Raw genomic sequence first — 14,531 nt, 5'->3', positions numbered from 1 at the left:
CATGTTGCAAGGAGGGACTAGTCTTTGGAGAGGGTCATCATGTTTGGGAGAGTGGAGGGACAGCGCAGGAGAGGAAGACCTTTGATGATTTTGTGAGTGGAGTGGTGGGAATGAGTATGTTTGTGTCGGCGAGGTTGGCACAGGATAGAACAGCATTTCGGGCTCTTGTACATAGGGTTTCTATGAGTTGCAAGTGACTCAATGGCACATAACAACAATAACAACATGGCTGGTGAAGGTAAATAATACGAAGGAAAATTGAAAAATTGCATGCATTGATGCACTGTAATTTGCCCCTCCTATCTGAAAACCTGGATTAAACACATTCTCTATTGAAACATAAAAATGTCAGGATGTCATGCCTCATGAGCAAGATAATATTTTTAATATTAAATGATTCAGTAATTTTACACCTTTAAATGAGGAGAGGATGCTTGTGCAGAAGGGTAAAGTTTCCTCTTACACCAAACTGACTATGAGACTGAAATTTTATTGTCTGGGAAGCAGTTATAAGCGTACTATAGCTCCAGAATTTTTAGGACTGAAAAATATGTTTCAATAGATGTATTGAACTGATTAACTGGAAAGGTAATTTTAAAGTAAAAGTAATCAGAGGGGCGGAAAATACACAAAAATAATTGCTGTTAAAGCTAACTCATAGTGACCCCAGGGTCAGAGTAGAACAGGGTTTTAAAAACTTATTCATTGGGAGAATATAATAAATTTTGTCGAGGCTGTTTTAGAAGTGCTGCAGGATGAATCTGAACTTCTAAGCTTTTGTCTCACCTGTGTTTAATAATTTGGGTGGCATTTAATGACGGGTTCATACACTGTAATTCCCCTTTCTCTTGATTCAAGTCATAATCTTATCAACTACTTGTTCTACATCTTAAAGTTGCACAATGAAAAAGGATGACAGAAGAACTGATGATTTAGAGTTCTGGTGTTGGAGAAAAAGACAGAATATCTCATGGATTGCCAAAAGAGCACACAAATCTGTGTCAGAGAAAGTACAGCAAGGTGCTTTTTAGAGGCAAAGACGTGACATGCTATTAGGAGGGACCAGTCCTTGGAAGAAGACATCATGCTTAGAAAGACTCTCAACAAGATGGACTGATACAGTAACTATAACAGAGAGCTCAAGTATATCAGAGATGATGAGGATGGCAAAATCCAGGGAAGCATTCAAATTCATTGTTCATGGGATCACTACAAGTAGGAGTCAATTAACAGCGCTTCATAACAACAGGAAACTCATTTACATATATCCATAGTCTTTATTAAAATTAGTATTTTTGTCCTTTAACTCTAAAAAAGCTGGGAGTCATGGCAAAATAAAAAGACCGAAGCACAAGAGAAAAAATGAGGGTGCATCCATATTTAATTTAAAAGTACTAAAAAGCTCACAAAATAGATTTAAAAGATTATGCTACTTTCTTTACAAGATTGGAAACTGGAGAGGTATCTATTTCCTAAACAGCATGCCTCTGGAAGCTGAATGAACTTTGACAAATGATGATAGGTATAGAAAGGTTTCAGGTCCTCTATTCATAGGGTTGCTATGAGTCATGCTTGACTCAATGGCAATTAAAAAAAAAATCAACTTTAGGAGAAACTATTTTAATCTTGGAATTAACTTGGCTTAGTGTTCAAAGCTTTACACATGTATAGGTACTTAGGTTATGTTTGGTGATTATCTTTTGCAAGCTTTATACTTTGAGAACAAAAATTCATTTTCTCTAGAGGAAAACAACTATAAAATGAAATGCACCTTACCTCATATACGTTGAATTGTGACTGTCCTCTAGAAAGTTCCCTATAGCTTGTTGTAAATTCTCCAATGAAATCATGACTAAAATTAAGAAGAAAACAAAATTTCATACACTGCTGATCACATTTTATTAGAAAGTTGATGTTTAGTAATTCAGAAACATGGTTGTTATTATTAAAGACATCTGCTAACAACTGGTAAGATTTATTAACACTGAGTGATATATATTTCCATTGACATTTAATTCAAAATTATGTACACAAAAACAACATATTTTTAAAATTCAAACACCAATGAACTATTTTCCATCAATATTAATAAAAATAATCCACTCTTACTTAAGGACATTGTTAGGTTAATATGAAAAACTGGCACAACGAAAAAAGGAAAATGGCCATTTCAGACCACAAAATAGAGGATGATTGTATCATTATATAACGGCAAGATTACATCAGTACATAACTGCCAAATTACTGAGAATTGTGTCCTTGCCAAGGTGATACACCATACCTTAACTATCACCGGTAGTGCTACTGTCACCTGGCATCTCACTGCAAATGTACATTGTTAAAATGCAAAATAGCCAGGACATAGATATTTACAACAGTCTTAAGTGTGAACTATTAGAGAGCAAAATAGTCACTAAAAAAGCTCATGTATTAAAAACATACATCAAACAACCCCACCCCCAAAGCATTACATTATCTATTCTATATAAATTATTAACTGCATATTAGGAAAGTTAAAGAATAAAAAAATGTATTATGTCAGTCTAGAGACTAAGCTGTGCCTTATCCAGGTCATGGTCTTTACAATTACTTGCTATGCATCAGAGAGCTGGACAATGACTAAAGATGACAGAAGAAGAATTGATGCCTTTGAATTGTGGTGCTGGTGCTGGAGAAGGGTACTGAACATACCATGGACTGCCAAGCAAACAAATGGGGCTATCTGGAGAGGGTGAAATCAAGTTTCTCCTTGGATGCTAGGATTCTGAAGCTCTGTCTCACATACTTAGGGCACGTGGCCAGGAGAGACTAGTCCTTGGAGAAGGACATCATGCTCAGAAGGGTGTAGGGAGAGCATAGGAGAGGAAGACCTTGGAAAAGATGGATTGACACAGTGACTAGGGCAATGGGGATGTGTGAGTCAGAATTAGTGAGGCTGACTCAGGACAAGGAAGGTTTCAGAGCTGCTGTACATAGGGTCACTATGGGTTGCAGGTGACTCAACAGCACATGAAAACAACAACATTATGAATACATATGAATAATTGGCCATATGAATAATTCCAAATATACAAGAATCTTTTAAATTATATAGTCAGAATTGTAAAGATTTTTAAAAGGGTTATTAATGTTGATATGAATAACAGTCACCAAGCCTGTATTCAATAATAATAAACACACATTTCTGCCATTAACAAAGTGGTTATATAAATGTTCTCATTATACTATTTCTTCGCCTTATACAATAATCATTAACTACTCAGAGAGCAGATCTTTTTATTAGTTTAAATGGAGTATGGATTTAGTAAGCATTTATTAGTTTACCTACATATTCTTATCAATACGATCACTATTTTCACATAGGTAACTGCAAAAACATGTTAAATATTTAGCAATTTACAGGGGACCTAATGGCAAGCACCATTTTAACAGGCATGGCTCAAAAATAAGGGCAAAATGCTTGTAACAGTTAAATGTAATCTGTCAAAATAAAAGGGTATAGATTATCAGAACTAAAGTAGTATAATAAATATAAGAGATGCCATAACTACTTGTTATAACAGGTCCACTCACTTTGCAAATGTAAGCTACTTATTACCATAAAAAAGTATATTTCTCCATACCCATGTATATGCCTCCAAGCATTTGAGGTTAATGATTAGCTGTAATTCCTTAAAATCCATGAATCTTTCTTGGACCTGATGACAGTGATCGGAAACATATTGTGATTAACCAACTGTAATCTTTCCTTTGAGCCTGAAAGCTTGCGGGAAATGAGTCACCAAGGAGCAGGGACACTTGAGTCAGCAGCAAGGGTCAAGAAACAACAGAAGAAAGAAGATAGTTGGTCAGAAGACACAAAGGCCCTGAGACCTGAAGAAGGGCCAGTCTAACTAGTACATGTTGTAGTTTGCTGTGTAACACAGAGTCAGAACCGACCAATAGATGACCGACCCTCCAGCAGGATTTCAGAGGCAGTTAACTGCATGTGAAGAGACTGCTCATCTGTCTCCCATAAAGCAGCTGGTGGATTTGAGCTGCATGCCTTTGAGATTGCAACACAGCTTCTTGCCATAGCACCTGGATAAATCCTGTTGCTCTGCCTTCTCTGGGAGCTGAAGCCACGTTTGATCTCAACCTGCCTCCACATCCCTGCCTATTAAACAGTGTGTTGCTACACAAAGACTCCAGTGTTGATTGTTTGCACATTCTCTGGGTTAGAACTAAACCTTTCACCTACTAGAACAATAATTTATCTTTGATGTCAGAATTTGAAAGAAATAACAAACCAAACTGCTATTGGTTTTAGTGTTTTGCAATAAGAAAACCTTTTAAAATATATTTTAAATTCAAATGCTTTAAATATACATTTAAAATTAAACCTATTTACATATCAAATATTCTTACTTTCCTTTTCAAAAAAGTTCTTGCACATATATCACAGTATTTTATTTTTCTCTTTATACTAGCCTAACATTTACCACTCTTATATTTAACTTTGAGAAGATTTACATACATGAAAATAGCAAAAGGGGAAAAGAAATGAAAAATGTGATTATTTTTATTTAAAAAAATAAACCCTTAGGAATTAACACTTTGGGGAGACTTTGTTGTTATGTGCCACTGAGTTGGAAATGACTCATACTTGACACTTTATCAAGTTTTCAGAATCTAAATCACAGAAGAGATGATACATTTTTATCTAGAGGAGCAACTGGTGGATTAGAACAGCCTTCCTTTAGGTTGGCAGCCCAACAATTTATCACAAGGCCACTAGAGATGCATACAGGCCTATACATTTCTTAAGAAATTCAGTTTTAATGTGTTTAATCAAGGAAAAGTGAAACCGTTCTCTTTGACTTTAAAGAATATAAATTCAATGACTGAAAACTTTCAGTTTAATCTTAAAAACTCTGAAGTCAAACAATTTGTTTCAGCTTTAAAGAGTAAGTTATTATTATTTATTTTCCCCTTTCTCTTTCTACTTGCCTTTCTTTCAAATGTGAATCTCTTCAATCAAAAATGCAAGGTGGGTCTGCAAATCCATATGAATACAAATATCCTCAGAATAATGGGTAGTAGTTAATATTTCTTCCATACTAAACCTCAACTGTTGTTGTTGTGTACCTTGGAGTCGGAAATGAACGACAGCTGACTATAGTGGGTTACAAGAGGAAGTTTAATTGCTTTTTGGGAAGAGATTGCTCATCTTTCTCCCACAGAGCAGCTGGTGGATTTGAACTGCATGCCTTCAGGATTGCAGCGCAACCCTAGCACCCACTATCAAATTCTATCATTAACAAGCATATCTGTTTGGCTTCTGAGGTAGGGTAAAGTTAGTGCCCATCAGAACACACTGTTAAGGTTTTGTAAGGTCATAGAGGAAGGCCAGAACCCAGTTCAGGCCAAGAAAGGAAGTTTATTGAGGAGAAACTGCCAGGATGACTCTAAAGTAGGGACCATGAGGTACTTAAAGTTACAGTGGAGTTTTATATTGTCTTACAAGGAAAGTGAGGAAGGGAAATGTAGGCAGCTACTTGTTACAAAATAAGGGAGCAGTTCGGGGGTCATGGTTGTTATTCCTGGGCAAGGGAGGAGGACTGGTTTTGCAGCCCTAACAGAAAAAAATAGAGTTGCAGCTTCTGCTTTGATCATTTCTGTGGCTGTTCTGGGAAAGGGCTCCTGTGGCCCTAAATTTGTTCACTCTTAGCAATCACCTGGATTCACTGGAGTGGAAATAAGAGTAATACAACAATAAAGAAATCCTGTCAGCTTAGCATTCACAGATGTATGGATAAATGATAAAGGGTTACTGGTTTGAGGAACAGGGAGTCATTAGGACCCCTGGCTTATTGACTTGGCCCCATGTGGGAGCTCAGGCTGAGTGAAGGCACCAATCAGCCTGCATGGAATACAAAGTGTGGACTCTTGAGTTTGTGACTGATGCTCATTTGAACTGTAGCTACAGATGGCTGCGGATGAGCTGACTAGAATCTAACCAGATAAATGGAAGATGATCCATGCTGTGAGCTAATGTTGATTGCTGCAATCTGATGGCTTGCTCTGGACTGGATTTTGTTTGAAATTACAAATGGCCAAAGTTTTCAAACTGAACAAAAAATTCTTCAGCCAAAGGGACATGCTTTACTCAAAGAATTGGTCTGATAGGGATGGGCAAATCAGAAATTAGCTATCAAAAATGGGGTTATTAAGGCATGAGATATGAAGGAGGTGGCTTTCATTAATATAGTTAGTAAGATGACCTTAAGGGGGAAAACATACATGATCAAACTGCAATGAAAATAAAAAGATTATAAAAACAAGGTACATGCATGAAACAATGCACACGAATTATATGCAGACCAATAAAAATATGTAATTAAATAAAATCTCTCTAAATTCTACAGCTTCACTCTTTCACTGTTATGCATGCATCTGATGTTTTAAGTAAGCATTGACAGAAACATTCAATGAAACACTTCAAAGATATCTCTTTGGAATTGGTATGGACAAACCTTTCGCAACAAGAGTTCCCTACACTATTAGAAACCTTGTTATAATAACCTCAAAACTTGTCTGGATATTGTTTAAATGATAGTTTTCTGACTATGTAAATTATTATGACATATAGGAAGCTTTGGTGGCTTAGTGGTAAGAAGTTGCACTGCAATCCCAAACGTACACAGTTTGAATCCAATAGCTTCTCCGCAGAAGAAAGATGGGCAGTCTTCTGTTTTGTGATTAATTGCCTCTGAAAACCCACTTGAAGGTCAGCTATGGCTGGATCTGACTTGATGGTTCCTAACAACAACAACAACAACGCCCATATTTTGAAGGTACATGCAATTCTGTTTATAAATAGGATTTTTTATGCTAATAATAGTATAACAGAGTACGTCCTATTCTACTTATCACTTCTGAACTATAAAAATAGAATAATAAACACAGAAAAACACAGAAGCTGGAGTAGTGTGGTGAGGTAGATATGATATGAGGACTTGCTTAAGCAAGGAAACACTAAAGATTTTCAGAAGAAACAATAAACTAGGAGTGGGGCCACAGAAAGAACAAACACAGCTGAGATTCAATTTGGTCTTTAGACTCCAGAACTGTATAATAATAAATGTCTACTTTCAAGTTATCTATTTCTTCTGCTTTCTGGAAGCAAAAGGTAACAAGGAAACCAACTTTAACACAGTTTGGTTAACTGCATGAATTTCAACAACTCAGCATTTAACCCAAAATGTGGAAGTTGTTGTTGTGTACTGTTAGAATTGACCCAAAGCTGGTTCTCTAGTGGATTTTCAGAGGCTTTAAGTTGCATGAAAGGAGACTCCTCATATTTCTCCCGTAAAGTAGCTGGTGAATTTGAACCACATATTTCTGCAGTGGCAGCACACAATTCCTTACCACTAAGTCAACAGAGCTTATAAAATGTAGTGAAGAGAAGAAATATTATTAAGTGTCAGACATTCAAAATATCCATCTGGAAAAGGTCTGTTCAATTTTGAGATAAATCTGGAATCGACTGCAATAGTGTGGTTCACTAAGGATCACATCTGATCAGCCCAAGTTGAACTGAATGTGAAACATTTTAAGACACGGTTTTTCAAAGTTTAGTTCTGTTTTGTTCTTGTTAACTATTTTGCTCTCTCTAAAATTAGGTGATGAACTAAAAACAAAACCCAAATTAGTTGCCATTTGATACTGACTCATGGCAACCACATGCGTGCTAGAGTGGAAGTGTACTCAACAGAGGTGTATACGGAGCAGCTGTGTAGTGTTAGCCTAAAAGCTGATGAGTTTTTAAAAACCTGTAACAGCTAGCCTCCTCGCAGCTATATTGTGTGGAAAATCATCAACAGCTGTGGTACTAGGATAAGAAAAAGTATTTTCCATACTGGAAAGCAAGACTTGAGGCAATCACATCTTGTAGCGACAAGACTTGAGGGAGAATGGAGTAATACCTTGGTGAGAGCAAGACCCTGGTAATGGTGGTTAGAGAGACTGTGGTATCGCTGTAGAGAAATCGTAACAAGTTATAAGCAGAGAAGCCCTGAGATAAAGGCCATAGTTAAAGATTTTTGTTGTTCTTGCCGGATGCTTGTAGAAAAACCTGACTTAAAACTACTCTGAGCCAAACCTTGCTGGAGGACTGTTGAGCTGAAATCACAGCCTGGAATAATTGAGGAATTGTGTCTTAAAACTTGGGCTAAAACCTGTACTTGTGTGATATTCTTTGCCTGCCCCAATAGCCAATTTATTTTCCTAGTAAATTCCATTCTCAGTACCACAGCTGTGGGTCTATGAATAAACCACAAATAAACGAACTTCTTGCTATTGGCTGACTCAAGAGCCACCACAGTGCTGAGCTACAGGCTCTTTTATCTGCTTTCTGCTCTCCGACGGTGAGGAGCTGTGTTATTCCTACTCCTGCTGGCTCTCTCAGCGAGATGGTTGAGGCCCTATTCTCCTATGTCCCATTTTCTCTTTTTTAGACAAGCTGTAATGTGAGAGTAGCTGAGTCTGACTTCTAACCATTTCATAAAGCAGACTGTTCCCATCAATAATGCTTATAGAACCATACAAATAGCTGCATAGTCAGACTTGTTACCTCACTTGCTTCTGCATCTATTTTTACAACTCACTCAGCCTAATATTTCTTGTCAGACTTACAGACTTAATTCACAGTTGTGGGGTTTATTAGGGAAATAGGTTGGAGATTGGGAGAGGCAAAGAATATCTCACAATGCAAGTCCAGGTTTAGTCCAGAAGTCCCAACCCAGATTAACAAGGTACACTCTCTCAATTAGTGAAAGTCCAGGCTCAGTTCAACAACACAAATACAAAAGGCCTCTGATTTCCTAAAGGGCTCAGTAAACTTTATCTCAGAGCAATTACAAGTTAACTGTACAGTCAGTCACCCAGCAAAGAAAACCATTAACTGTGGCTACATCTCTACGGTTCCTCTAGTTACACTTTGCCACAATTTTTTCACTCTCTCTCCACCACTATTGTCATCCTTTTTTACAGTGTGCATTCTTTCCATAGTGGTCCCACAGCTGATGATGATTTACAAGACCATATGTCTACAGTTAAGGTAGCTGGAGACCATGCCCTCCTCTCCCCAGTGGAGGATAAAGAATGGCTAGAAAAGCAAATTTTGAAGGATTGTGATACCCAAAGCAGTATTAGTGGTCATAACCTTTCAAAAGGAGATTGCCAGAACTTTCTTCCAAAGTACCTCCGAGTGGATTCAAACTATCAACACTATTTAATTGTGGGAATCAGGAATTCCTAAGTGATGAAAAATTCCTTAATCAGTCTCAATGTTAGGAATCTGTACTTGTTCTATTTTGTTTATTATTCTTTGAGTTAGCAATAAGAATTTAAAGACAAGTTATAACCCATTTCTAGTGACACACTTTTTTCATGATATGCAGTCCTTGGCAAAATTTTCTAAAGTTTACTCTGATTTCTTCTGTTTCAATTTCTTCATTCTACTCAATTACCATGGTTTATAATAAGTTTTTCTGTATAGCTGACTCGTATCTTTCTCAGAATATTACAGGGAATAAATGAAAGAATGAATGAAAATATTTGTCCCTTATTCTAAATATTTTTCAAGATGTTTATTTTGAACAAAACACTAAATTTGCATGTCAGATAAATCCAATGCTATTCTTCTTTACAGGAGAAAGTATATTGAGTCACAAACTGAATTTCAGTCTAGACTTAAAAAAAAATAACAAAAAAAAAATCATATCTTTTCAGCATCCAAACAAAGGAATGATCGGGAAATGAGGATTTGTCAAATATCATTAAGACAATACTGTAAGAAGAGACAGGGAAAAAAAATAATCAAATCTAGAAATAAGATGCCTTGCCTCAAAGGAAAAAATATGAAGAATGTATGTGAAAATTGATAGATTCTTCGATTAATTTCATCATATAGCTCTCTAAACACATGGAAACATTATCATCATTCCTTTGAAAATTTTCTTACTTCAAATATTGTATATTAAATCACAAGTACTTGAAAGAGAATATTAATGGTTATATTCACTGATTTATTCTCATAATTTAAAGAGAATATTAAAAGTCATTTCCGATGATTTATCGCCATAATTACCTTTCCCTCCCATCATATTGGAAAGGCAATTCAATTCCTCAAAATTTTTACTATCATGATTTGCAATATTGTATTTTCCAAACAACTTTCATGGCACAAAGAAATTATGAGGGCAGGTACTTCATAATTAATGTAGTACAACCAGTAACGTCCTTATGACTCAATAGTACTGTTTTGCTATTTACTTTTAATATAATGATTCTTCATTGTAATTATTGTTTATTGTTAGGTCCAAAACACTGACTACATTGACATAATAATATTGTTTATCCAGCTATTGTTTATCTGGTTTGTATCTGTTTACCTCTCTGATTTTTCATGTTCACACTTTTGAAAATACATATTATTTAAAATATACAACTGCTATGAGTCATACTTGACTAGTCTACACCTAACAATAACAAAAATTAAAGAGGTATTTAAATTGATCACTACTATAGCTAGTAGCTTGGCTTTTAAAAGTCATGTTTATAAGTCATGAATATCCTGTCATCACAAACAGATATGTCTTGGAAAAGGTGAAGCCTTGCTTTTCACAGTAATTGAGTCTGAAGCACATGATTCTGTAATTTCTTGAATTAAGATTACTTTTTTCTAAGAAGGAATAAGGGGAAAATACAATTAAAAATAACATATACATATTCATAGTCTCTCTCTTACTATCTCACACACACTATACAACAAACGAAAAATTATACAACAAACAGAGCCCAGCTTGTGTTGCAACAGTCAGCAAATTGTACATTAAAGTTCACTTCTATCCAAAGTTAGGGTCTTTTCAGTGATGAAGAGTGCCTTCTTTTGTTTTGGTATATCCTTTCTACTCTGTATAAGTGGACGGACACTACTTCTCACAGTTGTTCTTGAGTTGCAAAAAACTTCTCACAGTTGTTCTTGAGTTGCAAAAAACATCTCAAATACTCTCTCTAGCTCCTTTGCCATTCTTGCTTTTGGAGGGAGCTACCAGATTACTTGCTCTCTCAGGTCACTGATTTCGATGCTGTCCACAATCATCCAGTCAAATTAAGGGGCTCTAAAATGGACAATTTAAATAGACGGTCCATTTTAATACATCAATGTACTACCTATATATTTTATGAATTAAAAAAATTATCAACACTGAAAATTGAAAAATGTTCAACTCAGATCTGACAGAATACCCCTGTAAACCTTTACATCTCATTTAGTAGCTAAGAGTTGTTGTTATTGTTATGTACCTTTGAGTCACTTGCAACTCAGCAATCTTAAGTACAACAGCTCTGAACCCTGCTGTATCTTGAGCCAACCTCATTGTCTCTTACACACCTACCCCTATTACCCCAGTAATCCATCCCATCCAGGGTCTTCCTCTTTTGTGCTGTCCCTCCATCCTTCCAAGCATGATGTCCCTCTCTAGACTGGCCCCTCTTTGCAACATGCCCCGTGTATGCCAGATGAAGCTTAAGAATCCTTGCCTCCAAGGAACAGCATGGTTCCACACTCTCCAGGATGAATATGTTGGTTCTCTTAGCAATCCATGGATGTTCTCTTCTCCAGCACCACAACTCAAAGGCAACAATTCTCCTTCTATCATCCTTAATCATTATCCAGCTTTCTGATGCACAGCAAGTAACTGGAAAGACCATGGCCTGCCTCAGTACAAATATCAAAATATCTTAGCAGCTGGAGAAGTGGTGTGTTTATTTTTATATTAACATGAAATTATTAATCACTTATATTCTTTCATGATATAGAGTCTTTGAATTCTTACAGCATTGTGTTTTCACACTTCAAAGAACTTTCATATATTATCATTAAGAAGAAGCAAATTCTTAAGGATTTTTTGGAAATATTTTTAATTCCTCACTTTTTTAGTGATATTACCCTTATGAAGATAATTTAACAAAATTAGTATCTTTAAAGAATTTTTTAAAATGGAAACAAGATACCTTATAAAAAGGATCTATGGTCAGTTAGTTTTCTTTTTCATTTTTCTTTTACCAAACTAGACTCTAGACTAAAACCCCAAATTTAATACTATTAACTTCCTCTCAGACATAAATGTATAAAATCTAAAACACTGTGTGAGCTTTCTGATGATGAGGCCTATGCATATGAAATGCCTCTGGCAAATGATCTCTTCCAACCCTCTCAAAAAGAGAAGAGGGAACAATACAAGTGCTTAGAGCACACCCCAGTTTCTTTTTTATAGTTGTGAAATACACAGGATGCTATAAAATCATCTTGATTTTCTGTCATTCACAAGGAGTAATTTAGTGTGCTGTCTGCTCCACTGTCTCTATCAAGTGACCAGAGAAAGAGCAAGGCTTACAGAAGGATGCTCTTTAAGATGCAAGCAGCATGTAAAATACCTTAGAAACCAGCCCCAAAATACATTTTGGCTAAAAAATTAAAATACTATGAAACACTGGAGGACTCATTACAGAGGCTGCTTACATTAAGATATTATCTACTTCTAAGTCTTCTTCCTTTTTAATAATGATTACAGTAAGAACTTTGTCTTTAAAATATTAAAAATATTTTTTAAAAATCTGAAAATTTTCTATTAACTATGAGGGAAATATCTATGGAAGCCAATAAAAAAGACTACTGGTTCTGACCTTGATTTCTACAGACTTTTTGCAAGTCATTTGACTTTCTAGTTTTAAAAACAACAACCCAAAACAACAAAGTTCTTAAAACCATTAAGTATATCCTTCTCGTTTGCTTAAACAGAAAACTGAATTTATTAAGGAACACTAGGATTTTTTATCATTTTTTAAGAAATATAAAAACAGTCTTATAAAGTGCTCAGAAATGTATAAAAAAGTGAATCTATATGAAAAAAATTCTAGAACTTAATAATGTATAGTACATGTTTTTCAAAGGTCTGATCCATTTATACTATACTTCCAATGAGTACTGATTTTTATCCAAAGCTGATATAATAGGTATAATAGTCTCTTACTGTAAATTAAATGTTTTATACCTTTAGGAAAAGTAATACCAAAGAACTACTTAAATAGTAATGACTTGAAATAAGCATTGTGAATAATGTACCAACATTAATATATAAGAATCTTTTTCTACTAATCTAAGTAAAAAACTCAACTCAACTGGACTGCTTTGGAAGGCAGTTTGGCATTTCCTCAAAAAGCTGAACACAGAAATCCTATACGACCTGGGTATTCCACTGTGAGCAATATCCCAAGGAAATCAGAACTGAGACATGAATAAACATTTTTATAACTAGGTTCACAAGAGCATTACTTAAAATAACATGAAAATTAAGTAGCACAAACGCCTATCAGCAAACGAATGGATTGAGAAATTGTGGTACATTCACACAATGTAATACCAATCAGTACTAAGGAAAAATGACTTCATAAAATACTATACAACTTGGGAGACACTAGAGAGCATTATGCTGAGTGAGATAGCTCAGTCACATAAGGACAAATATTGCATAAAGTCACTACTGTGAAAATAGGGTATCTAAGCAAGATATGTATAAATATTCAAAAGAGGAAAGAGAAGGGATTGAGAAAAGGGGAAGGGGAACAAACAACTGGAATATTGGAGGTTATTAGATAGAGGAGGGAGTAATGTAATGGGAAAGTTTCAATTGGGACTTGAAAAGATGGAGTGGTAAAAGGAATAGAACAATTGTAATTAATTATATAAAACATACTTTATATGAATGATAATAGGCAAACCAATAATAATTTTTTCCTTCTCCTTTCTCTTTTTTTTAATTAATTTCAATGAACATTTACAGAGATTTTGGATTTCCATTCATTCATTGTTGCATTTTTCTCCCCGCCCATGCCACCCCCACCTCCTGTTCACTCTTCTCTTTGAAAAGTAAAAGAAAAATTCCTTCATTGGTATACAATCCCCCCGTACCCCACTACCCCACCCCGAGTATACTCCACTCTTGCAACCTTCATTCTGGACTCTTATGATCATCATAATGCCCTAAAATGTATTGCTTTTAAACTGTTCTCTCCCTCATCGGGCAAACCAGTAAGAATTTTTTTTTTTAAAATTCAATTGAAAATTGATTTAAGATACACCAACCATAGAGGGGTGGACATATGTACATTAGAAATCCTTTCTCTTGTTTAATATCTTTATTCCTTCTATACATGTACCACAACACAAATATGACACCATAAAACAACTAGAAATTTGACATTCTCAACTTAGGCTTATAAGCATAGAGTAATACTAGGAAGCCAATCAAATTCACAATTTATGACTACTCAGATCTCTTCATACGTTACAATCTTTTAACTGCGTTCAATAGTAAAGTTCATATATGTTTTCTGGATAGGGTTTCTCCATAATTCAATAATACCTTGACAGAAGGAGACTGGATGCTTTTGAGCTGTGGTGCTGGAGAAGAGTACTGAATGTA

General features: G+C 35.4%; 1 protein-coding gene across 1 annotated transcript in view; it reads right to left on the bottom strand.

Moving 5' to 3' along the window:
• The window catches only part of CPNE8 (copine VIII), a 400,491-nt gene that overhangs the window by 116,844 nt on the left and 269,116 nt on the right, over positions 1-14,531 (bottom strand). Inside the window, exon 11 of the mRNA XM_006888207.1 lies at positions 1,777-1,852. Within this exon, the coding sequence (XP_006888269.1) occupies positions 1,777-1,852 (76 nt within the window). The remainder of the gene's footprint in view (positions 1-1,776; positions 1,853-14,531) is intronic.

The sequence above is a fragment of the Elephantulus edwardii genome, unplaced genomic scaffold (genome assembly GCF_000299155.1).
Source record: "Elephantulus edwardii isolate Elephantulus edwardi_28Jun2011 unplaced genomic scaffold, EleEdw1.0 scaffold00065, whole genome shotgun sequence".
Taxonomy (NCBI): Eukaryota; Metazoa; Chordata; class Mammalia; order Macroscelidea; family Macroscelididae; genus Elephantulus; species Elephantulus edwardii.
This window is presented reverse-complemented; position numbering and strand designations above follow the sequence as displayed.